The sequence below is a fragment of the Hippopotamus amphibius genome, chromosome 1 (assembly GCF_030028045.1).
Source record: "Hippopotamus amphibius kiboko isolate mHipAmp2 chromosome 1, mHipAmp2.hap2, whole genome shotgun sequence".
Classification (NCBI taxonomy): Eukaryota; Metazoa; Chordata; class Mammalia; order Artiodactyla; family Hippopotamidae; genus Hippopotamus; species Hippopotamus amphibius.
The window spans coordinates 42,335,897-42,359,480 of record NC_080186.1 but is presented as its reverse complement, the minus strand read 5'-3'; the positions used below and the strand labels follow the sequence as shown (position 1 = coordinate 42,359,480).

The following is a 23,584-nucleotide window of genomic DNA, read 5'->3' as shown; positions in this document are numbered from 1 at the left end:
GATACTGAGAAGTCCATTAAACTCGACTTTAAATTAAGAAAGGTTCATCTTTACAGTTGTAACTTGTAAGAAGTGTTTTTATTGTTTTTAGTAATAGTCCTGTGTTTAGAAAATATTCAGCTTACTCAAGCAGTGTATTTTGTATATTCATTCCAGTTTTTAAATCCAAATTACACCTTTTTCCTTCAAAAATCCTCTCAATTTCTACTTTTTTTCTGAACTTTAAAATGTTTTACATTTAATTTCATGTTGCTATCAAAAACAAATTTATCCAGTAACTTGTAGTTTGAGGTGGCAGAAGTTGAAGTCTTGTTGCACTTGACATAGGGAAGGTGAACTTAAAATGCCAAATGAAAAAGATTAATTTTTTCCTCTATATTCTTTTTATACTATCATGGAAAACAAATTATTAAAAACCATTTGCTTGCAAACTTCCACACCCTGTTAGGGCAGGCATCAGAACCACGTCCTTCAATAAGCCTTGAAGTATTTTGTTCTTTTTGGAGTGAGGGCAGGGAGCTTATCAAGCAGAAGGGAGTTTTCACATAAAGCATCTTTGTTCATGTGGGAGATGATGAATAAAGTATTTATGGATTTGAAAATGGCAACTGCATTGAAATCCTTTGGGTGAACCTTTAAAATAACAGAGTAAGAAGTAGATGCTGGAAAATTCTCTTGGGAATTTGATATTTCCATTTCATTCAATTTTTTTTTTATTTTTAGCTAAACATATTCTTGAGATTTTATATGCCTTTGCTAAAAAGTTTTTGGGAATCAAGTACTATATGTAGGAGTGGCCTATTTATTTACTGTAAAACTTTCTATATTTATTATACTGTAGCCCCTAAATACATTATGACCCTTATATGTAATATATGTAAGTTCTTGCTAAGCTTTTTATCCCCTTAATATTGGTATTTGCAGTGTATTTTAATACTTAAACATTTTGCAATTTTACACTTATGATATTTCAGGGAGAAAAAACCAGTGTTACACTTAGCATACTTATGGTATAATTTTGGGAAACGTACTCTTTAACCAATTGTTTCATTTTGTGATTTTTAAAAAATCAACTAAAGGGAAGCACTTTTAGATGGCATTTTCTTTATAAGTGCCTTTTAGAACTAACATATATTTGTTTTCAGACCACTACTTCTGAAACCTGTTTTTCAACTATTTAACTTTGAGAAAAAGGAAGATCGAATATTAGGATAAATTCACACTGAAATAATTTACAGGTTTAATTTCCAAAACTTGTTGTTCTTATTCTGTTTTAAAGCAGACATATTAGGCACCAAGGAAAATCTTTGAGGGGAGGCATGAGGAGAGAAAGAAAAGAATAACTGAATCATCAATAGAATATGTCTAGTGTTTCAACTGGCCTATTTTTTCTAATGTCAAGACTTAAAACACCATGATCGTTTAGTATAGTTCTTCTTAGCAAGAGGCAAATTATGTGGGGATTATAAGAAGAGTGGAAACCACAGAAAACATTGTCCTGTTTTGAAAAAGTGTTTTAATCAGGCAAAAAAAGCATCAGGACAAACCATTTTTAAAACAAAGTCTTCAAGTTGGCTATTGAGACTGGCAAAGGGAGAAGCAAGGAGAAAAGTCAGGGGAAGGTAAAATATTCAGAAGAAAGCCAAAGCTATTTGCAATTACATGTTAGCACTCAGGGTTTTGCAGGTGAAAAAGATGTTGCTTAAATATATTCATAAACTTGTAGTAAGATTTCCACTTAGCAGTTTCAGAAGATTTAACTAGCTGCTTAAAATATGACAAAACTGAATTTTAACAAATGATATTAAAATAGGACAGCCAATCAATTAACTGACAAAATAGAAGGCAGTGAGGGAGAGCCCTTCCCACATTCATTGCAGATTCGCAGCTCCCTCCGCCCGGTTTCCCTCCATCAGGCTAACGACCTCGTTTCTCCGGTAGAGCCTGGCCAAGTCGCAGGCGGTGTCCCCCTGATGGTTCCGATGCCCCACTTTGCAGGCCGTGTGCTTCACAAGGAACTCCACTACGGGGAGGTGGCCTTCTTTGGCAGCCAAGTGCAAGGGCAGGTTCCCTTCGTTATCCTCGATGTTAACATCAGCTTGAAACTCCAGCAAAGTCTGTAAAGTGTCCAGGAAACCTGCTCTGGCTGCATCGTGAATGACAGCGAAACCAGTTCGGTCTTTCAAATCGGGATTAGCACCTCTAAGTAGTAGTCTCCTGGCAATTTCGGGATTTCCAAGTTTCATAACCTAGAAAAGAAGAAAAAAATGGTAGAATCCTTCAAGTGCTCCTACTACAAGAATATTTTAAAATATCTATCTCTCTTTCTATTTATGTAACTATTTTTGGTGAAGGAGTGCTTGCGGAAGACCCATATGATGGGGTTTGAAGGGCTCAGTTGCAGGAAATTAGTACTACTAGGTAAAAGTAGAAGAAAACGTCTAAAAATTGATCTTCTATGATAAATTGGATAAAAACTGGGTAAAAATCTAGAATAAATTGATCAATAAAATAGAATGAGTCCGACTTATATAAAATTCACTGACAATTCAGTTCTCTACCTCCCATGAAGAGTAGTGTAATTGCATGAATTTATTAAAATAAAAGAAATGGAACTTGAGATTCCGTTTGCTTGTTTATGCTCATAAAATGTGCCTGGGGTATTAATTCTGTAAAATAAAGTGTAGGTAAAATTTATTTTCTAAATAGCTGAAAAGAGGTAAGGGGAGTGAGTTTCTTTAAATCCTCAAAGAAGTGTTTCCACACATCAGACTCCATCTAGTCTGATTTTACAAGCGTAAAAATGATCTCTTCAAAATCGAAACCTGGTATTTTCTTAAATAATTAATTTTCACAAGTTCTCTCCAAAAAGATACAGCCCCAAGTTTCCAAGTATTTTTTAAATAGTTCTTTTCTTTGCAGTTATTTCATATGCGTTACTAGGTGTATTTAGTGCTCAGGATCCTTCACTTGAAATTTTAAAATGTTACTGATTATTAAAGTGTTAAAAAAAAGCAACAGTGTTCTACATTACCAATGATACTGATTTATCTAAAACTAAGTTCATGATATGCCTTGTTTTAGATAGGAAATGATTGTATGGCAACTGTTCTTGAAAAGAATAGAACAGACATCTTACTATATTACTGTTTCCTAAAGTTCTAACTAGCCTCCTAATTTTCAAGTGAGGAAAAGAAGAGAAAATAAGATATTTAATGTATATTTTGGGACACAGACAGCTTTATCTTGTGGTTTCAGCCCATTTATTAATCAACTGGTGATCCCATCTTATTTCCTTTTGCAGTTATTATCAGGCATTTAGGGTGTAAACTGCCTATATTTTAAAAGCCAGAATTTGGTATTAAAATTTGCTATCAACATACAAATAATTCACATGACAAAGACTTATCTAATGGTGTTTGAATATATTTCATGCTAATAAGAGACTCTATCAGGCTCTCATGATTATAAAATATTTTGCAGAGCAGCATGCAATTATACAATACATATAATTTGGTTGTGAAAAATATAGTCTCATTAACATGCAAGAAAATTTCAGCATTTTGTTTTAATTTATATTTATGTATATTCATAATAACCTAAATTTATAATAAATAGATTGCATAGTAGACACTCAAATGTTTGTGAAATTAAATATGCACTGGAAAATACATAAAAAGCTGATCTTTAGAATGCTTGTTTTAAAAAATCACAAATTAAGTAATATGATAAAATATATTTAGAATGAATAATATTTTATAAATGCAGATTCTATAGATGGCCAAGATGTTAAGCTTCCCTGTTGATAAAACCCTGTTGACTTTTAGCCCTTTCTTTGGGGCAGTGTTTAAAAATGATACATAATTTATTTTTCAAGAACTTCAATGAAATTACTTTTTGGTTATTAAAAAAATTAACACAATCTAATTTTTACCATAACTGCCTCTAAATATTTAGTCACATTTAAGGACCTGAAATGGGAAAAATAAGTGACAGACACCTTGGATCTTTGTAAAGCAAATGTACGATTAAGGCCTTTGATAGTATTCTGATTGAGATGCTTACACTAGGAAGAGGGAAAAAGCTTTTATAATTGAGTTAAACATAATCGTAGGAGAAAATTTGCCATATTTCACCGAAAATAATAGTAATGCTGGAAATTGTTTTGAAAGAAAGTTCTTTCTTGAGTTATGACACAACTTCAGAGTCAGGATTATACATACTGAAAATAAGCCTTGAGACTCCTGTTTGTGTATGTTTCATTATATGTACTAGGACTAAACCACAATAAGTGGGTGTTAATATCTTGATAAGTATGTTTAATATAAACAAGACTGCAGAGTTGTATTAAAAATGTTTGTCAAAACTTTTTTTTTTGTAGTATTAATCTCCCAGTCTTCCTGCTCGTCAAAAAAAGTCCTGCAAGATCCTATTCTTAGAGGGTTAAGTGGCTTCTTCTTTGTGATATTTATATAGTATTTGAATGTTCAATAGGAAACTTTTCAATATATTAAATTTGTGGCATTGCTACCATCACAAAACCTGTTGAAAACTACTAGGTGGAAAAAGGAAAAAAATCTTTTCCCTACTTAATCTACCTGAAATAACAAGATAAATAATTTCGTGTCTATCTATAAGCTTCCTTATTACTGAAATTTTTGCTAGGTCAGTGTATTCTGATTTAAAATATACAAGCTGTATGGACTTCGACTGTTAATAATAATTTCCTGCCACTTAAATTTCTAATTCTTGCAATTAAAACAAAGCAGTCTAAAAACCCTCTCCCCAGTGGATTTTCAAAAACAGCTTTAAATGTTGCATTTCGAATACCAATAGCTCATAAGAATATCATCAGAACTCAGATAAAGCAACTGTTTGAGACTGCTTTGCCATTTTTCTGTTTCTAAGTCTTTCAACTAAGTTACATGATAACGTTCAGAGGAGGAAAAAAATTATCAGGTACAATACTTGGCAGCTGGATGTGTTTCATTTGTTGCTTGTAAATCTAATTACTAAAAATTAGAACATACCACGGTATGACCGCAGAGACAAAAACACTATAAACTGAGCTCTGATTAGAAAATTCAACTTTTTACTCCTCCTGACTCCTGAATGGGTGGATGGTATTACATTAACTGTGAAATGTACATCCTGTGCCCGTGCCCAGGCCACCCATTCCAAACAAGGAAAGGTCGTTTGTCAAAACTTGAAGCATTTTGAAGAAAAAACACCCTCGCCAGTAGTCAAGAAAATTAACGTTAAAGTCAATTATTGGAGCAAAGTACGGAAACCACTAATAGCAGTGTATTTACTTCAAATAATAATCAAAATAACGTGTTTACAGAGCTGTCTAAAAAAAAAAAAAACCCCAAAACTCGGCGCTGCTATGACTGCTACACAATCCCCATCGTCACAAAAGCATTCCAAAAATTAAGACCAAACCTGGAACCCACTTGATATCGAGGATGTTATTGGATTTGACGAGTTTGTTAAAAGTACGTCATTTTGGGGAGTTGGGTCCACTTAAAGATATAAAATATGGCAACCAACTAGTTTCAAAAACAGTGAAATTTTGTACCCCCGAAAGATTAAAAGCTATTATTCTAGAAACCCGGGTCACGTAGGCAACATTGTTGACCTGTTTCCCCCACCTCTCTGGATACCAACCTGCAGTGCAGTCCTTCCAAATCCATTTTGTGCATTGACGTTTACATTATTTTGCAACAAACTAGTAAGTTGCTCTAGGTCCCCCCTGGCAGCTGCGGACGCCAACTCGTTCCCCCAAGGCTCGGCCATTCTTTAGGGTCCTGACGATCGGGAAAAGATGAATTAGTTGTTTTTCTTTTTCCCTTTTCCTTCGCTCCTAACCAGGCTGCATGATGGCATCGGAGACTGACAGAAGGACTGGGATGGTTAATCTGGAGTAGAGCTTGGTAGTAAATACTAGTAAGATCTGCCTGCCAAAAGCCCGCCCCTCGATTCACACGTGATTATTCAGCAAAACTGAGCCATTGGAGAGGGGCTCCGCTCCTCGCTTTTTAGCTTAACCCCTATGAAGAATTCTGGTGATTAAACTGAGATATACAGACAAACATACATTCCTGGTAAATTACTCTGGACGTAAAATATAGGCAGAGCTGGCACGTACCTACACTACAGATCTCCATGAGGAATGTGTGCGGAGATTTAAGGGACTAGATCAGGGCAGAAAATACCGCGGAAAAAGAGACATTTGGGGGGGAAAAAGGCATTAACCCACCCTTTTTCACGGTGGTGACTTGAGCCGCGCGAGCCAGTACCACAGGGGCAGGTCCTCGGAGGGGCTCGGTCTCCATCCGTCTCGCCGAAGGGGTAGTCCTGAGTCCTCCGCTGCAGGGAGAGCGCCGCGGTGGCTGGATGCTGACGTGCTCCGGGGGTTAAAGATGATCGCCCAAAGCAAACGAGAGTAGCAGTTCCGTGGCCCTCAAGTTACAGGTCGTCACGACTCCTCCGTGGCCTTGGATTCTCCAGAGGAGCCTTAATTCGCGTCCAGGCCGAGCTGCGGGCTAACGCCGCGCGGGAGGGCTCCGGAGCCCGTCTGCCGGGCTACCGCAGCCCCGCCGAGCCTCAGAGGCCGTGGGAGCCAGGCTCGGCGCGCGTCTCCGGAGGCTGCCGGGCGCGCGGCGGGCCCCCGGCAAGCCGGTCATGCCGGCCCCGCCGGGTCCTGGGACTCCCAGCGGTATGAGGAAGGGGGGAGAGCGATGCGGGAAGCGTCTATGCGGCCCGGGCTGCTGGAGCAGCGCGCTGCAGCATCGCGGCTGCACAGGGCAGCCCACCGGTAACTTCCCGCCTACGACCGAGCCAGTTCAGACTTCCTAACGCAGAAGCTCATTGGGCTGCCGCCGCCTCTTTGCCTTCCTTTCTCGGTTTTCTGAGGGCCTCCGGAGCTCGGGAGGGTCCTGGGACGTCTCAGGCCAAGCTCCGAGTGTGGGGAGTCGCCACAATTCCAAGGCGCAGCCAGCCCTGCTGCCCTCGGCGAGAGCCCAGCGGCTTCGGCGTCCGGTGCCACTTCGCCAACCGCTCGCGGTCGCCTGGCCTGTGCCCCCAGCCTGTGCCGCCGACAGGGCAGCGGCCGCCAGCCAGCTGTGCCCGGGAGCCGAGCCGGGTAGCACCGCTTCCTCCCGAGCCGCAGCGCTCCCTGTGACAGTTTCTTTTGTAGCTGGTCCCCCCCAATTCACCGGACCCTGCTCCCTGCACCCCTACGGACACTTGCGCGTCGTGCCCCTTTCTGGTCTTTTCCTTCTCTCCCTCCCTCGCTTCTTTTTTCGCTCAAACAATTGCTGCTTCTGTTGCCGCTGCAGAGACGGTGCCGGTTTCTTCTCCCTTTTTTCCGACCTCATCAGCTTTTTTTGAAAAGAAAAAAATTGAGCGCTTTTTGAGTTGAAAAACCCGCCCCCATTTTAACGGCAGAGTTTTAAGGAGGCTCGGCGGAGTTGCCGCGCCGCGGGAGCGGGAAGGCCGGGCACCGCCCACGCCCCGCCCCCCGCCCTGGCGGCGCTCGGGCTCTCCGCGGGGCTCGCTCCGCCTCCCGCCCCTCGCCCTTTCTCCCGCCTCCGCGCTCGCCGCCTTGCTCGCTCCGTCTCTTGCGCTGCCTCCTGCCCGCCTGCCCGCCCAGCGGCCAGGCCCCAGCTGGAGCGGCTCTCGGACCCGCGGAGCCGGGTCTGGCTTCCCCCGGCTGGCGGGCGGAATGGAGTCTGCGACGTGAAACCCCGGGCTGCCCCGAGGCCGGCGGGGGCGGAGGTGGGGGACGCGGGCTTGTTAATTAAGGCTGCGGAGAGCCGCAGGGCCTTGGAGGCTCGGCGGCGCTGGCTGCTGGAAGGCGGAGAGGAGGCTGGCGCGAAGCGAGTCTTTCCCCGGCCTTGGCCGGGCAGCCCGGCCCGCCTCCGCGCTCCCCCGCTAGGCTCTCGAAGTTTGGGCGGCCAGGCCTACGGCTGCCGCCTCCTTTTCTGGGGCGCGTGCTGTGTCAACTCGGCCTCCTTTTCCTCAGTCCAGAGCTTCGGCCTCGCACCTGCCAGATCAACGCCCAGGGCCGCGGTGGGCAGAGGTGGCCGCGGGGGTGGAGGGACAGACCTGACTGACAGCAGAAACGGTGCCCAGAAAAAGCAAGTCTTTTTTATGGACTGATTTTTACGAAAACTAAAGACATGGTATAGGTAAGAAATCACGACGAACTCTGAAGCCTTAATGTTACAGGGACTTGAAACTGAAATATTCCATTTCTTTGGGGAAAGAGAGAAAAGCAATTAACTTTGAAGCAAAATTTTTTTAAAAAGTAAGTCTTGGGAAGGGTTTTCTAACAAGGCCATTTCTTGTCAAAGTTCCCCCCCTCCTTGATTACTTAGATGGGACTTGTTTTGGGGGGGAGAGGGGGTGTCTAAATGTAAAGGAGCAGTATCTTCCTTAATCGTGTATTTCAGTCATCTGAGACACCAGTTCTCTGTACTTTTACCTTCCTCTTATAGCTATGTAAGATTAATTACTGCTTTCTATATTTTTTGCTCTTAAAAATATCCAACACTGTTGCATGACGCACCCAGTGGTCAAAATGAAACCAAGCAAAAAATGACAGGTGGTCTAATTATTACCAGCCTCTAGCAAGCATATCATCAAGCAACATCTATACCCAGCTCCTTGAAGTACACTGGGAGTATTAGCGACGAAGCACACCAACAACATCTGGATAATCATCTAGCAACAGATTGCCTGGTAGGTAGAGGGAGAGTTGAAACTGCGAAGAATCTGGCAGTGTTTTCTTTAACTGAATTGTTGAGAGAAAAATAACCAGAGCTCTTTTCTTAGGTAACTAAACTTGAAATATGAATCGGACATGAACAACACAAGAAATTAACCTGTCTCGTTTCTTGCATATATCTAGACATTTCAAAGAGAACATTTAGGATTCCATGTATACCAGTAAATAATATGTATACCATAACTAATATAATTTACTTTTGATTACTCTGGCAATTTAGTATGTAATCTTTCAGTACAGCTGGAGGGTGTGATGATATCGTAGCATTGTTGGCTGATAAGAGGTAACTGGCATTAGTCCAATTTATGAGTTGCTTTCTAGCATTTATTGTAGTTTCTTGCTAAGAGAAGACATTGTAATAAGGAAGAATATTAAATTGTACTCATGTAAAGTATAGGTATACATGTGTTATAATTTTCATGAAATAAAATTCTTTTTGCCGAATTACAGTAAATAAAACTTACGGTAATTTAAGATGCATACAGAGCTGGATTAATATTTCTGGAGCTTCTAAGCACTGAAAAGATTTTGATGTTTCACCAGCTCACCTCATATGTAATTAAAAATAACATAAAACCAAAAAAATAAGTGTAAATAAGTCCAACAAAGTTCTGATTTTTCCCATGTTGACTACTTGAGTGCTTTTGCTGAAATATTAAATTCTTTAATGAAGTTTTTTGTTTGTTTTTTACTCTGGCTTTGCTGGTGTCCTAAAACATATACTTCGTTTGCTTATTGTATAACCTAGAACTGGCAGCATAGAGGTTACAGTCTTAGTTCAGAAAGTGTAAGTAAGCACAACAAAGGACCTCCAATGAAAATCTCATACTGAGTGCTAGTCCATTGAAGTAGATTCAAAGGTGAGTATCTCTGCCCTCAATAAGCTTAGATTCTAACATGGCATACAGGAAAGATTTACAGTTAAGCATCTATTATATTGAAAGTAGTAGTTTGCCTTTTAACACAGTAATGACACATCTCTCAAACACTGAGATAGAGTCTTGTAGTTGGATATAAAATCTAACAGTCATGGAAATTGTTCTCATACTCATTTTAAAGGGTTTATAGAAATACTGTAATCAAATTATTTTGTGCTTTTCCCCTCATTGACTTAAGTATGTGTAGTTTCTGAATAATTAACTTATGGATATGTGTATGTGGCATTTACAATTTCTTTACATAGTCCTAAAGCCTTCCTTTTGTTATATCTATAGATCCGAGGGAGGTAGAAAACAGATTGGTACCCTCAGGGGACCTTTTAATCATTTCATTATTGTGGCTTTGACATTTTATTTCTGAAATTCAGCAAGCTTTTTCATATGGGTTCTCACATATGCTTATGAAAGTCTTTTTGTAAAGAAAAAAAATGCCCAGTAAGCAACTCAAAAGGTTAAACATAATAGCAACAATTAATATTTGTATAGTGTTTCCTGGTTGTAACATATGATGCACACATTATTTAATCTTTACAACAACTCTGGGAGGTAAATATAATAACTATCCCCATTTTTCAGGTGAAGGAATTAAGGCTTATAGAGATTGTGACCAAGGCCAGTAAGTAGTGGATATAGGATTTGAACTCAGAATTGGTCCCCAAATGTTAGGCCTTTTCCATTACTTGAGTCCAGTTCACTGGAAACTTTGTGTTTGGAACGCTTCCAGATTTTTCCCTATATGCTTCTTCAGTTGGCTGGTTTTGGCCTGTATCCTTTCCCCTTTTCCTGTAATAAATTGTAACCATAAGTTAAAAAAAAAAAAAGTCCAGGATCAGGCACTAGTGTCCTAAGGAACATCAAATCATTATTTGAAATATATTTTTGATTACTTAAGTGTGGATCCAATTATAGTAGCACTAATCTTCTCAGCAATTACATTATAATTGAGTAGCATTGTTAAAAAGCTTGATTAACTTAAAGGGTCAAGGTTAACACCCCTGCAATAATAAGTCATGTTGATATTATGTGTCCCTGATATGATGTGATGAGGACATACCACCTTTGTGGTATCCTTTCTCTGAATCCATAAATTCAGCATAATTGTCTAATGAGAAAACATTAGACAAACCTAAACTGAGAGACACTCTATAAAATTCCTTACCACTACTCTTCAAAAGTCAAGACCAGGTAGTGGTCACAGATTGGAAGAGGCTAAAGAAATATGACCACTGAATGTAATGTGGTATTCTGGTTTGGACCCTGAAACAGAAAAAGTACATTAATGTAAAAATTCAAGTAGAGTCTCTAGAACATAATTAATAGTATTATGCCAATGTTAATTTCTTAGTTTTGATATCAGTACCATGGTTATATAAGATGGTAACATTAGAGGAAGCTGGATAAAAGGTAACTAGGAGCATTCTGTACTATGTTTGCAAGTATTATATAAATCTAAAATTATTTCAAATAAAAATTTAGCAAAACAACTACAAGTAAACTTTATTATATATATTTGAAAAATATGAAACAAAATTTCCTTTTAAAGGAAGAATGGTAAGATCAAAGAACATGGAGATTCTAGAAAAAGATCTATATTTGAATTAAACTGAGCTCCATGAGTTAATGCAGTAGAACAACTAAGAGAATGGAAAAAGTTATTTTTCTTTGCTCATGTTTATGGACAGAGAGTCTCTATACATTTTTTAAAGCTCTTTATTGGAATATAATTGCTTTACACTCTTGTACCAGCTTTTGACGTACACCAAAGTGAATCAGCTGTACTTATACATATATCCCCATATCCCCTCCCTCCCGACTATACATTTTTATTCTCTCAGTTTGTGACACTGGAATGAAATTGTTTCTTTTAAGGAAGGAATTCTGGGGAAATGAATTTTGTCTTAATTCAGTATTTATTTTTCTTTCATTTCTTTCTCTGTAGTAGAAAGTTACTCTGGATTCTGGGTATCCAGCCATGAATAGTTAGGTCATAGGGAGGAATCAGTCTCTTCAGGAACTATACACCATGGAGGGTAAAATGCAGGGAGGTAACAGGGTGAGTAAAAAGAGCACTAGTTTTGACCTAGCCTTGAATACCAGGTCTGTCACTGTATAGCATGACTTTGGGCAGATTCTTAACCTCTCAGAGTAGTTTTTTATTCTGTAAAATGGTTGTTTTAAGAATTAAATGAGATAAGGCATGTGAAGTACCTGTACATACTAGACATCCAATAAAAATTAATAAATTCAAAAGCATTGGTTGTTATTATGTACCCAAGACTTTGCTATGTATGAACTTATGGTGAATATAAAAACTCATGGAATGAAATGGCTTATAATCTCAAAGAACTTTCAGCCTTTGAGGAGAGATTAAAACATGCAGAGATGAAACAGAGGAAAAAACTACAGAATTTATCAGGGTATTAAATTGTGTTGTAAAGATAGTACGGCAGTGATTAGAAAGGAGAAGAATCCTTGTTGGCTTAAATTTTATGAAAGAGATGATCCCGAGAAAAGCATATAGGAATTGGTATACAAAGCAAAAGCAACGAATATGTTTAGAGAGTTTTAAGATTTCTGAAAAGTTTTCACAAGCATTTTATCACTCAATATTCACAATCACTCTATGAAATAAGTTTTGTGAGCCTAATTTTAGAAACAAATTGAGACTCAGAGAAGTTTTTTATTTGTTTTTGTCAAGGGGCAGAACTAGAACTCAAGCCTAGTAATACTGACTATGAAATCTATGCTTTTTTCCCCCCTATTATAAAGTTTTATTGGTAGGATATACATGAAGAACAACTATCAATGTCTATGCTTGTTTTGTAAAAATATTTTATGCTTCTCTGCATTTTCATAATTGTTTTCTCATCACCTGAAATAGTCATGTCAGAAGCTGAAGTCAGTCTCAGTGACCCATCCAAGTTCCTAGCTAATTAGTTGAGAAGGCAGTAGTAGAAACCATATGCCTGAATGTCTAGTGTATTCTTCCCTTCTTTTTATATTACCACATTCTTTTAATTTCCAGATGGAGAGAAGGGAGAGAGAAGGGGAGCAGTGCTGGATTTGAATGGGCTGTAAGATACACACACATGTCATCACAGAGAAAAATCTCCACTTTGCAGGGCTGCATTAATCCTGGCTATGTAACTAGAGACAATTATTCACCTGCCTTGTGCTGAGAATGACGTATATGAATGGGGCAAGTGGATTGCCACACTAAAATTGCTGATACTATATTTCACCTCATGATTCGCATTCGTGCTATACTTTGGAATTTCTTCCTTGGGAGTGGCGATTAACCAAGAAACCCTTCAATTTATGTGACTGTGGAGGCTTCTATTTCTTATATAGCTCATTCTGGTCTAAATACAGACTATTACATGAGACTTGTAAGCCAGACTATTTTCGTTGAAAGAAAAGAATGCAGAATAAACCTAGATCTTTAGAACACCATAGTGCTCTTTGTGTTCAGGGACTACAAAGACCTAGGCCTTGATTCTATATGGTGATTTCACTAGTATCTATTTTAACTCTACAGCACAAAATCAGCAGTCTTACTTCACACTTTCAGGATTTTACATACTTTCCAAGGCAAGTACATGCTTTACTTCAGTCCAGAAGATAATGTTTTCCCCAGTCAAAGTTGAACATATTCTGTCATTCTTCCTCCAGCGGGAATGACATTTATAAACTGTCGCACTTCATTGTACATAGTCCTTGGCTATTCTTGGCTCAAAGCCTTATCATCTTTTTCTCGGGATCGATATTCTCACCTTTCTCAGTTTCCATGTCTGCTCCTTGACTACCGTGGGAATCTGGTTACTTGCCACTTGTCGTTAATGTTTGAGGATGCAAGCGTCAGGGTTTGGGATCGAGTGCAACTCTGTATAAGTGGGTTTTGACAGGTTCAGCATAAAAGACTGTGAAATCTTATTTTGGTGAAACTTTTTTAAAGAAAATGTACATTTATGAAATGCTGTTTGTTAGACGGGATGTGACAGTGTGCTGAGTTGCTTTATGAGGCTTGATGTGTACATGGGTTACTATATAACCACGTAAGCAGCCGAATCTGATCCCCACCCCAACCATGGGGAGGCGGTACCCGGAGGCCTTTGCTTAATTCAAACCGGAATAACCTGTTGCGGGAGTCCAAGCTCCCGCAGTTGCAGGTTGGCTTCCCCGCCAGCCGCGCGCGGATCCCCTCCCGGTAGTCGCGCGCCCAGCGCTTGACAGGAGGGCAGTCACGTGGCAGCCGCAAAGCGGCGCTTTGCGACCTCGATGACAGGCAAAATGTGCGACAGCTTTGGCGCTGGCCAACCAGAGGCGGAGGCGGCGGCCAGGGAGGAAGCGGAGGAGGCGGAGGCGGCCGTGGCGTTCGCCCGCGTGCTCTTTCGCTTGCTTTCCCCGCCCCCGCCGGTCTCGCCGCCGCTGAAGGGAGCCGGCTGCGCGCTGTCGCAACCTGCCCTCATCCTGGCCGGCGACAGTAAGACCAGACCCACATCCCTTCCAACCTCCCTGTCGGGGCGGCTGCGGCTCGGGCACCGCGGGGCGCAGGCGGGCGGCCCAGGCGCCTGAAGGTTACCGAGTGCATGAGCGCCTAGCCTCCCGCGCTGCCCCGCCCGCCGGCCCGCCGGCCCGCCCGCCGGCTCGCCCGCCAGCCCCTCGGCGCCCGGCGGCGGCGGCTGCGGCGGCGGCGGCGACGGCCGCAGGAGGCGCAGTCTCCCTCCCAGGTGCGCGCTTCGCTCCTGGAGCCGCGGAACTCGGCGGCCGCCATGGCGTCCAACATGGACCGGGAGATGATCCTGGCGGATTTTCAGGTGAAGTGTCGGGCCCAGTTACCCTCTCACCTCCAACCTCGTGGTTTCCCGGTGCCCAAAGGGTGGCCTCTTTTCAGCACTGCAGTGCTGTGTGGTTTGGATTTTTATACGGTATCTGGTTTGGGGCGTGTGTGTGTGTGGTGAACTGTGGGGGACTATGTTATGTTGGGGGTGTGTAGAATGTGTTATGTACGGCTTGGATGGCATTTGTAGGGTGAGGGGGTGTTGTGTTGGGTTATTTTGTGTGTGGACTGTGTATTGTTTCCTGTATTATATGGGTAGTGTGTACCACTTGAGGATATTAAGTGGGGGGCTTTTAAGTATGAGGTGCTTTGGGTGAGGAGTTTTGGGTTGTTTATGAGGAGGGTGTGCTGTGTGGAGTGTGGGTGTGGTGTGGGTGTGGTGTATTAAGGGAAGAGTAAAAACTAATGATAATAGAGAGGTGGTGGGGGTAGTGGGGCATTGTGCTGGTTTTGATAGAAATATTTGAGACTTTGATAACCTTATTTGAATCTTTGGGGGGTAGGAAGATGAGGAGGAAGCAAATAGACTGTATATATCAAAGTATCTTTGCAGTGAATTCACAAGCTTAATGAATTACTAATTAATACTCGTGGATTCTCTTCCTCTACAGATTTGAATTACTTGGTTGGTGTACTTTCTCTAGGAATAATTTAAAGAATGAGCAAAGATTATTTCTTACTGACCCAACTGTAGTGACATTGGCATATAATTATTTTAGGGAGGCCCTTTGAAAGTAGAGCTGTGTGCTTTCATGAAAGACTTGGAGTTAGAACTAATACCCTGTAAACACCATTTTTGCCTTTTGATGTTTGAAGAAAATATTGTAGTGAGATTTTTTAAGCATTTGCTTTGGCATTAACCTAGAAACTATAGTTATGTGTAGGCAGACATTTCCCCCCTCCTTTAACACTGTCATCATTGCACATGGTCTAACACTAGCGTAGTAGGCAGTATTTTTCCTTACTGATATTTTGTTGAGGTTTTCTTCTTTCCCTAATTTTTTAAGTTCCTTATTTTTACAGCTAAATATTCTGATGGCCATTTACAGAGTTTGCTCTTTTAATTATTCAAGTGATATCTGCTACATTAGGAATATGCATATATCTACATTTGATTATACTGTAACTTTCAAACTCAAACAGAACGAGGTTCCGAAAATAATTGACGGCAAGACTTTGGTGCTTTGTAGCATTAGGATTGGGCTGAGATTTTTCTGCCTAATTCTTTCATCTTTTTTTTCATTCTCCAGTTCGGAGAATGTGAAGAATGTATCTAATGTGGAATGTAATTGTGTGAAAAAAAGGACTCTATATGTCTAGGAGTGATTTTATCCTTTTGTAAAATTGTTCTGCTCTGGTAGGAGTGGCTTTAGACAACAACAAAAAGTATGGTTTATCTCTTTAAAAAAGCTTTAAGGTATAGAGGGCCGGGATGGGGAGAGTGGGGGGGAGTCGCGGAAGGGAGGGAATATGGGGATATGTGTATAAATACAGCTGATTGACTTTGGTGTACCTCAAAAACTGGTACGAGTGTAAAGCAATTATATTCCAATAAAAAAAAATTAAAAAAGCTTTAAGGTAACTATAACTTTGTTTTGATTTACCAAACTTTTAACTTCCTCTAATAGTGTGTAGCTGTTTGCTCTCTTATAATTTGTGACAGTTATTATTATTATTGTTGTTATTATTATTTTGGCCATGCCGAGCATCACGTGGGATCTTAGTTCTCCGACCTGGGATCGAACCTGTGCCCCCTGCAGTGGAATCAGAGAGTCTTAACCACTGGACCGCCGGGGAAGTCCGTATTTGTGACAATTATTATATTTAGTTTTATTGGCCAATCAGGAAATTTAGCATTCTTTTATTCAGAGGCAAAGTAAGATTTTCTGAGAAGTATTTGGGATTTTATTTTGACTGTGTGAAAACATTCTAATAAGTTGTTTCTTCAAACCAATGGCAATGCTGTGAACAGTTGTTTACAAAATGAAAAAAGCTTATGGTATCTGCAGCGAATGATTGCCAAATGGTGAGAGTTAATTTCATATTGTCAAATAGCAGGAGAACATTACTGGTAGAATAAAAAGTTATTTAGAAAACTATGCACAAGCACATTAGCCTTTTGTGTATTTTTGGAACCTTGTATTGCCCTCCCCCCCCCCCTTTTTTTTATTCCTCTTACAAATGGTAATTCCAGATGAGTTTACTTTTGTGGACTTGGTTTTAAAATGGATTATTCTTCAGTTTGCTGTACACGTGAAACTAACACAACATTGTAAATCAGCTATACTCCAATATAAAATAAAAATAAAAAAGGATTATTCTTACTTTTAAGAAATATTATGTAAAAGTTTTATAGAATTAACTTTAAAAAATTAACATTTATCCAGTTATCAGAAACCAGACAATTTATTTTGAAAATTATAGCTTAAGACTTGGAATGTAGATGCTTGGATGTTACTGGCTTCTATAACTGGGCAAATCAATTTCCCCAGCCAGAAGTGAACATAGTAAAATTATGTTCTGTTTACTTAATATGATTGTGAAAATTAATAATAGTTTTGAGAGCTCAGTGCTACAATTGTACGGAGGACATGATTTTTAAATGTGACTAGGTTTTAAAAATAAGTAAGTTAAAGATTTTGATTATTGCAGGAAAATTGGTTCTTATAAATACAATGTCTAAATATAGGAACGTTTATCGAGAAGGATTTTGTATTCTCTTTTACTGTTTCAACTCAATAAAGAAAGGACTTCTGTTGAAATCGTGGCTAACAATCACATGAGGTAAATAGAACAATTTTACTGTGTTCACTTTAGGGTAGGGAAATTGATTTGACCAGTTATAGAAGAAGCCAGTATCAACCAAGCGTCTACATTCCAAGTCTTGAGCTATGATTTTCAAAATAAATTGCCTAGTTTCTATTAATGGGATAAGTAGTGGATGGAACATTCTAGCTCAGTTAATGGGATAGATTTGGGACTTTGTAGGTGAGTGAACTAATTACAAAGCAAATGTATTTCAGATTGTCCTCTAAAAGATTTTTTCCCTCAAGTAAAAACAGCTACAAATTGAAAAAAAAAATTAAATTGTGGTGAAATACATATAGCATAAAATGTGCCATCTTAACCATTTTTATCAGTGTGTCCAGTTCAGTGGCATTAAGTACACTTATATTTGCTGTGCAGCCATCACCACCAACCATCTTCAGAACTCTTTTTATCTTGCAAAACTGAAACTCTGTACCCACTAAACAATAACTTCCCATTCTTCCTTTTCCCCAGCCCCTGGCAACCACCATTTTTTTCTGTTTCTGTGAATATGAATGCCCTAGGTACTTCAAATAAGTGGAATCATACAGTATTGTGTTCTTTTGTGACTGGCTTATTTCAGTTAGAATAGTGGCCCTAATAATGTTCATACATGTTGTAGCATGCATCAGAATTTTCTTCCTTTTTAAGGCTGAATGATATTTGATGTTATGTATGTACCACATTTTGTTGGTCCATTCATCTATCAATGGACAATTTTTCCCATGTTTTGGCTATTGTGAATCATTAATGCTGTACATGGGTGTACAAATACCTCTTTAAGTCTCTGTTTTCAGTTTTTTGAGTGTATATCCAGAAATAGAATTGCTGGATCATATGGTATTTCTATTTTTAATTTTTTTAGGGCTGCACCACTAAAATTTTGAGTGGAGAGAATGACAGCATAGTGTTTTATCAATTATTTGTAAATTTCACTCTGAACAAGTGAGTTTATAACTTGGAATAGTCTAACAAAAATAAGCTTTAAATGTAAATAGTGTTAGCATAGTATATTACTGGTAAAGGAATGACTAGATTAGTACACCTACAGTTCTGGCTGACCAGAGCCAGGAGGGGGTGTAAAGGAATTTCCTGGGTTTAAAAAACAGGCAGGCACTGATGAATCGAGTTTTGTGTTTTTTTTTTTTTTTTTCTTCCTTAATGTCTTTTTATAACAAAGAGATACATTCAGGTGAAAGTCTCAAATCTTTTTCTCTTTAGCTTTTTTTTAAGGTTGAGATATAGAGCAAAAATCATTTGATCAAACAAACTTCTGAGACTGTATTTGGTTTGCTTACAGATGTGAAAACAGTTATCCAAACAAAATTGCAGTTGATTTTTAATAATTTCAGTCATTGGTTACCTCTTACTTTAGATCTATATGAACAAAAAAATGAGTCTTCTCCCTCCCCCACCCCTTTAACCTTTCAATTAATGCCATCCTAAATTCTTTTTCCTCTAAGACACTTTTTTTAACTTATAATTTTTCTTTGAGAACAAAATGGGTGGTATAGCCATTTAGATAGACTCACGTGGGTCTCATATATTTCTATTTATGTTTCTTTGTTACTGATAATATAGAGACATAGATCATTACCCAAGTGAAGAGAAAACAACTCTCACTAGTAGTAATGTTTTCTTTCAGACTGTGTCATAAACAAAACTTATCTGCCTTGCTAAAAAAATATTCTTTCTGAATCTAGTTCCATTGGTCACAGATTGAGTACTTTTATTTCTTCTCTAAGTTGGCACTGATTTTGATGTTACTTTCACTTGTATATCCTGTTTGACACAGTTATGCCTTTGTTTTTTACTCCTGGTCTTTCCAGCTAGTAATACCTTTGCTGCTTAAATTGCTTTATACATTTACAGATATTGGACTATCACTATGGGATGTAATAAGTTTTCATTCGCCTGTCATCTCCTCTTTGAAGCATGGACTTGTAGGTAGTTTCTGCCCTTTCATTACGTTCTTTTCCTCACAGATGAAGCTGTGAATCCCTCTTCTGTCTGCCTTTGACACAAAGAGATATTTTCTACAAAAGAGGATATCAGACTGCAAGTAGAAATGGTATCGATCCAAACAGATAGGTATCCTTGGTGATGTTGTGGATCAGGGACCAAACTAAGTATTCATGGAACATCATCTTTATTTCCTAGGAGGTTGCCTTGGGTAGGAGATACTATGGCATAGGAGATACTGTGGCAGAAAGTAGTCTTGTTACTATTCTTTCTTTCCTTTCTTCACTGTCCCCTTCATTTTTAGAGGGACAGATCATATTGTGTTTGGATTGTTGGTCATTTGGAAAATAAGGTTTTGGCATGTAGATTAAAATTTAGTAGTGGTTAAGAGCATGGAATTTGATGTCAGATTCCTTAGATTTAAATCACAGCTCTGTCAGTTACTTCACAGCACTTTGCTTCAGTTTTCCCATATGAAAAATGAATTAAAGTGATTAGAACACGTGTCTGACATAGAAAATATTTAATAAATTTTAACTGTTATTTTCATTGCTGGCAGTTTTAAGGTACACACTTGTTCTCTGCAAGGGACTTCAGAGATCATCTATTTCTAACTACTCATTTTTCCTTTTGTGGAAATTAAGAAAGACCCAGTAAAAGAAAGTGACATGTCCAAGGTCATGAACTAATTTGAAGCAGATTTTATCCAGGTGTACATAAGAGTGTTCATTTTCTAGCTTAATTTATCAGATAGCTTGGACTTCTAGAGGAAAACAAGACCCACCACTTAGAAATTTCTCCAAATTGATAAAACTTACATATAAAATAAATTAACAGTGCCTGGCATATAGCAGACATACCAGAAGGAAGGAAGGGAGGGAGGGAAGGAGGGAAGGGAGGGAGGGACTGCCATTCATTCCAGTCCAGTGCCATGCTTCTAAGCTCACAGTGGTCAGAAGCTGTGGAATGGCAAGACTTCAGATTTGTTGAGCATGGTTGGGTTGATGCCTGTTGTTTGCCATACAGGTTTTATGGACTCTGTAGTTCAGGAGTCAGGAAACTGTAGCCTGTAAGCTGGTTGCCTGTTTTTATACATAAAGATTTACTGGCACACAGCCACACCGACTCATTTACCTGTTGCCTATGATTGCTCTCTTCCTGCAGTGACAGAGGTGAGTAGTTGAGACAGAGACTTCATGGCCCACAAACTTAAAATATTTACTATCTGGGCTTTTAAGATGAAGTTATCTACCTCCACCTCTCCCCCAGCCCACCCCATGAAATTAATACTTTTCTTTCTAGGTTTTAGTAACTGCAAAGTGTTAGAACATTTGACTGCCTCACAGGTAGCATTACATGGTTCCTGCTCTATAGGAGGTGGTTAGAACATTGCATTAGGTAGACTAGAGCTCTCGTTTTTTGCTTTGTTTTTTTTGTTTGTTTGTTTGTTTGGCTGTGGTTTTCTGAGCAAGTCATTTATCCTTTCTGGGCGTCCGTTATTCAGTCTATAAAATGGAGATCTACTTAGAGCCATATCTACTTGAACACAGAAGATTGGACTAGATCAGTTATTCACATGGAGTCTGGACAGCAAGTGGGGTTGAGGACATTCATTTATAATTTCGGTACTTTATCTAGTTTAGGGGTCAGCCATCCTGAGGGCCAAATTACCATCTTTTTTTTAAACAGTAAAGTCTTATTGGTAGACAGTCATGCATATTTATTTACATATTTTCTTTGGCCACTTTTGCCCTCATTATCAGAGATGAGTAGTTAATTGCATGGCCTGCAAAGCCTAATGTATTTACCCTGCCCCTTATAGGAAAGTTTACTGATCCCTGGTCTACATAAGTAGTTTTCAACTTTGGATGATTTCTGTTCCCCAGAGAACATTAGGCAATTTCTAGAGACATTTTTGCCTATCACAACTGGGGGATGCTACTAGCATTTAGTGGGAGAGGCCAAGGGTTCTGCTAAACATTGTGTAATGCAGTACACATCCCGTGACAGTGAAGAATTATCTGCCCCAGAATTTCAGTAGTGCTGAAAACCTTTGATCTAAATCAGTAGTTCTCAAACTTTAGCTTGCACAAGAATAGGGCTTGTTAAATCACAGGTTAACAAGTTTTTGATTTAGTGGATCTTGGGTGGGGCCTGCAAATTTGCATTTATACCACGTTCCCAGGTTATGCTGATGTTCCTGCATCCAAGGACTACACTTGAGAACAATTGGTCTAGGTGATTTTTGGGGTAACATTCATTGCTGTGATTCTTTGATTTAATAATCTTAAGTACTCTTCCATTTTTTATGACTTAGGAAAATCTGAGTTTTTTGATATATACTTGATGCTCATAATAAAACGTGCTGTTTCATGACTCCATATGTTTGAACCCTTAGTTTTCATGTCCCTTTGGAAAACTTCTATTTATCGTTCAAAACTGTTGCCTACCTTTTGTTTATAACATCAATACCCTGTGCCCAGTTAGTGTTAATCATTTCTTATTGTATGAGGGTGAGTCAAAAATTATCCGCACTCTGGTTATATTAAAACTTTTGTTAGCTACACTGTCTTATCAGCGCTTTCCGTTCAAGGTTGCTGTCTCCCCAGTTGTTGCTGTGCAGGTGTGAAAGTGTTACATCAGTTAATTTGTAAATGCAGTGCGAGCAAAAATGGATGCCCCACTTGTGATTTGCACGAAAGAGAAGTGATTTGTTTTTTGTGGTCTGAGGGTGTGCCTGGTGCTGTTATTTATTGAAGACTTTGTGCACAGTATGGAGAAAGTGTTTTGTCGTGAAGAAGTGTGTTTGACTGGTTAGAGAAGTTCAAGGAAGGTCGCACAAGTTTTAGCCATCAAGAAGGAACTGGACACCCATCCACGTCCACAGCTGATGACAACATTGAGCATACACGAGAAGTGATTCTGTTGAATAGACAAGTGACAGTGGATTATGTGGCAAATCACTTGCAAATCACCCATGGCTCTGCCTAGGAAATAATCCACGACAGACTTCGGTTTCAAAAAGTTTGTGCTGAAGCCTGAACTTCGGATTAAACTCAGCGGACTGCCATCCAAGGGTGTTGTGATCTTGCATGACAATGCACGTCCGCACCCTTTTGCCCACACTGTTGACACTTGGCAAAAACTTTGTATTGAGGTCTTAAAGCATCCTCCCTATAGTCTTGATTGGACTGCATTGGACTTTCACTTGTTTGGTCCCCTGAGAAGAGCCCTACGAGGATGAAGATTCGCTTCTGTTGAAGAAGTGAGGACTGTGGTGCATTTGTGGCTCACAGCTCAGCCTAAAACATTTTTTAATGAGGGAATATGAAAGCTTGTTGACAGATGGACAAAGTGTATTGAAAAGCAAGGAGATTATGTCGAAAAATGATATATTTGTCTTTTCTAAAAGTTAATCAAAATAAATTTCACAGCCAGAGTGCGAATAATTTTTTTGTTTTGACTCACCCTCGTATATCTTGTACATATTTCTCTTCTTTTGAGTCTTAGATTGTCAGTAATCACTTAACATGTTTCTTTCCCTTACTGTCAGCTCTTTAAGTGAACAAATGCCTGGATCTTAACCGTTGTTCCTATAGTATCTATTAAGAGGTACTCAGTGAATATTTTTTGAAGGAATGTTATGAATATTGGCTGTTATGGTACAAATAAATGGAGTAGAATTGTAAATTTTTATGTATTTTTAAGCATCTACCATTTTCTGACATGGTTTTGGATAAGAAAATCTGTCATCGAGAATAAAAATTAGACTAGTTTATTGAATTGACGGTTATAACTTCAAGGTGACCCATTTATAGAGAAGTATAAAACACCTACCCTCTGTTTTGGCTTTTATAGAGGGCTCAGTAAGTTAATGTGACAAAATATAGGGCTTGAGGCCATGGACTTTGTAAAATTTGAATGCTGTTACTGAATTGCTATGTGTTAGCCATGTTTCCTGATTATGTTTTCACTCTCAAAGTGTTTTTAAGGCAGAAATTCTAACTTCAAATCAAAATTGCTTACTATGTTAAATCATTAGTCATTGACTTTAAGGTAAGTTTGAGATAATTTCAAGAAGCAAAATTAACAGAATAATTGTACCTGTCTTTGTACTTATTTGTGGTTAGGAAGAGTAATTGAGATAGAAAGAATGAGATGTCAAGTTGTGGTAAAGAAAAGTGGAAAAGTTTGCGGGTTATGTGCACCTTAATGGCATTAGAGTTAGGTTCCAGTCACTTGTTT

The 23,584-nt window shown here is 39.2% G+C and overlaps 2 protein-coding genes across 13 annotated transcripts in view; one reads left to right on the top strand and one right to left on the bottom strand.

Moving 5' to 3' along the window:
* Positions 1-1,496: 1,496 nt before the first annotated feature.
* CDKN2C (cyclin dependent kinase inhibitor 2C) lies at positions 1,497-7,658 on the bottom strand. Of its 2 annotated transcripts, XM_057710504.1 has the most exons (3): positions 6,260-7,658; positions 5,668-5,807; positions 1,497-2,249 (listed from the first exon to the last, which is right to left on the bottom strand). In XM_057710504.1, the coding sequence occupies exons 2-3, from the start codon at positions 5,794-5,796 to the stop codon at positions 1,872-1,874; spliced, it is 507 nt and encodes a 168-aa protein (XP_057566487.1). In that variant the 5' UTR covers positions 5,797-5,807; positions 6,260-7,658; the 3' UTR covers positions 1,497-1,871. The 2 variants fall into 2 exon arrangements, with proteins under 2 accessions (XP_057566487.1, XP_057566497.1); XM_057710514.1 differs by lacking the exon at positions 6,260-7,658 and having other exon boundaries at positions 5,668-6,168.
* Positions 7,659-8,053: 395 nt separating this feature from the next.
* Positions 8,054-23,584, top strand: part of FAF1 (Fas associated factor 1) — a 463,179-nt gene continuing 447,648 nt past the window's right edge. For 5 of the 11 annotated variants that reach the window (XR_009049289.1, XM_057710460.1, XM_057710430.1 and 2 more), the window contains exon 1: positions 14,344-14,546. Coding sequence is in view for 5 of the 11 variants with exons in the window: in XM_057710460.1 (XP_057566443.1) it covers positions 14,502-14,546 (45 nt within the window). In the remaining 6 variants the exon portion in view is untranslated. Of the gene's footprint in view, positions 8,193-8,623; positions 8,746-14,072; positions 14,547-23,584 lie in introns of those variants that run through there. The other 6 variants (XM_057710484.1, XM_057710451.1, XM_057710469.1 and 3 more) reach the window with 4 other exon arrangements.

What these genes read in the sequence shown, in the direction of transcription:
- CDKN2C (XM_057710504.1), bottom strand. Translation starts at nt 5,796, where the DNA reads ATGGCCGAGCCTTGGGGGAACGAGTTGGCGTCCGCAGCTGCCAGGGGG. An exon ending in TTGGAAGGACTGCACTGCAG is followed by an intron (nt 2,250 to 5,667) that starts GTTGGTATCCAG and finishes CTTCTTTTCTAG; the next exon opens with GTTATGAAACTTGGAAATCC.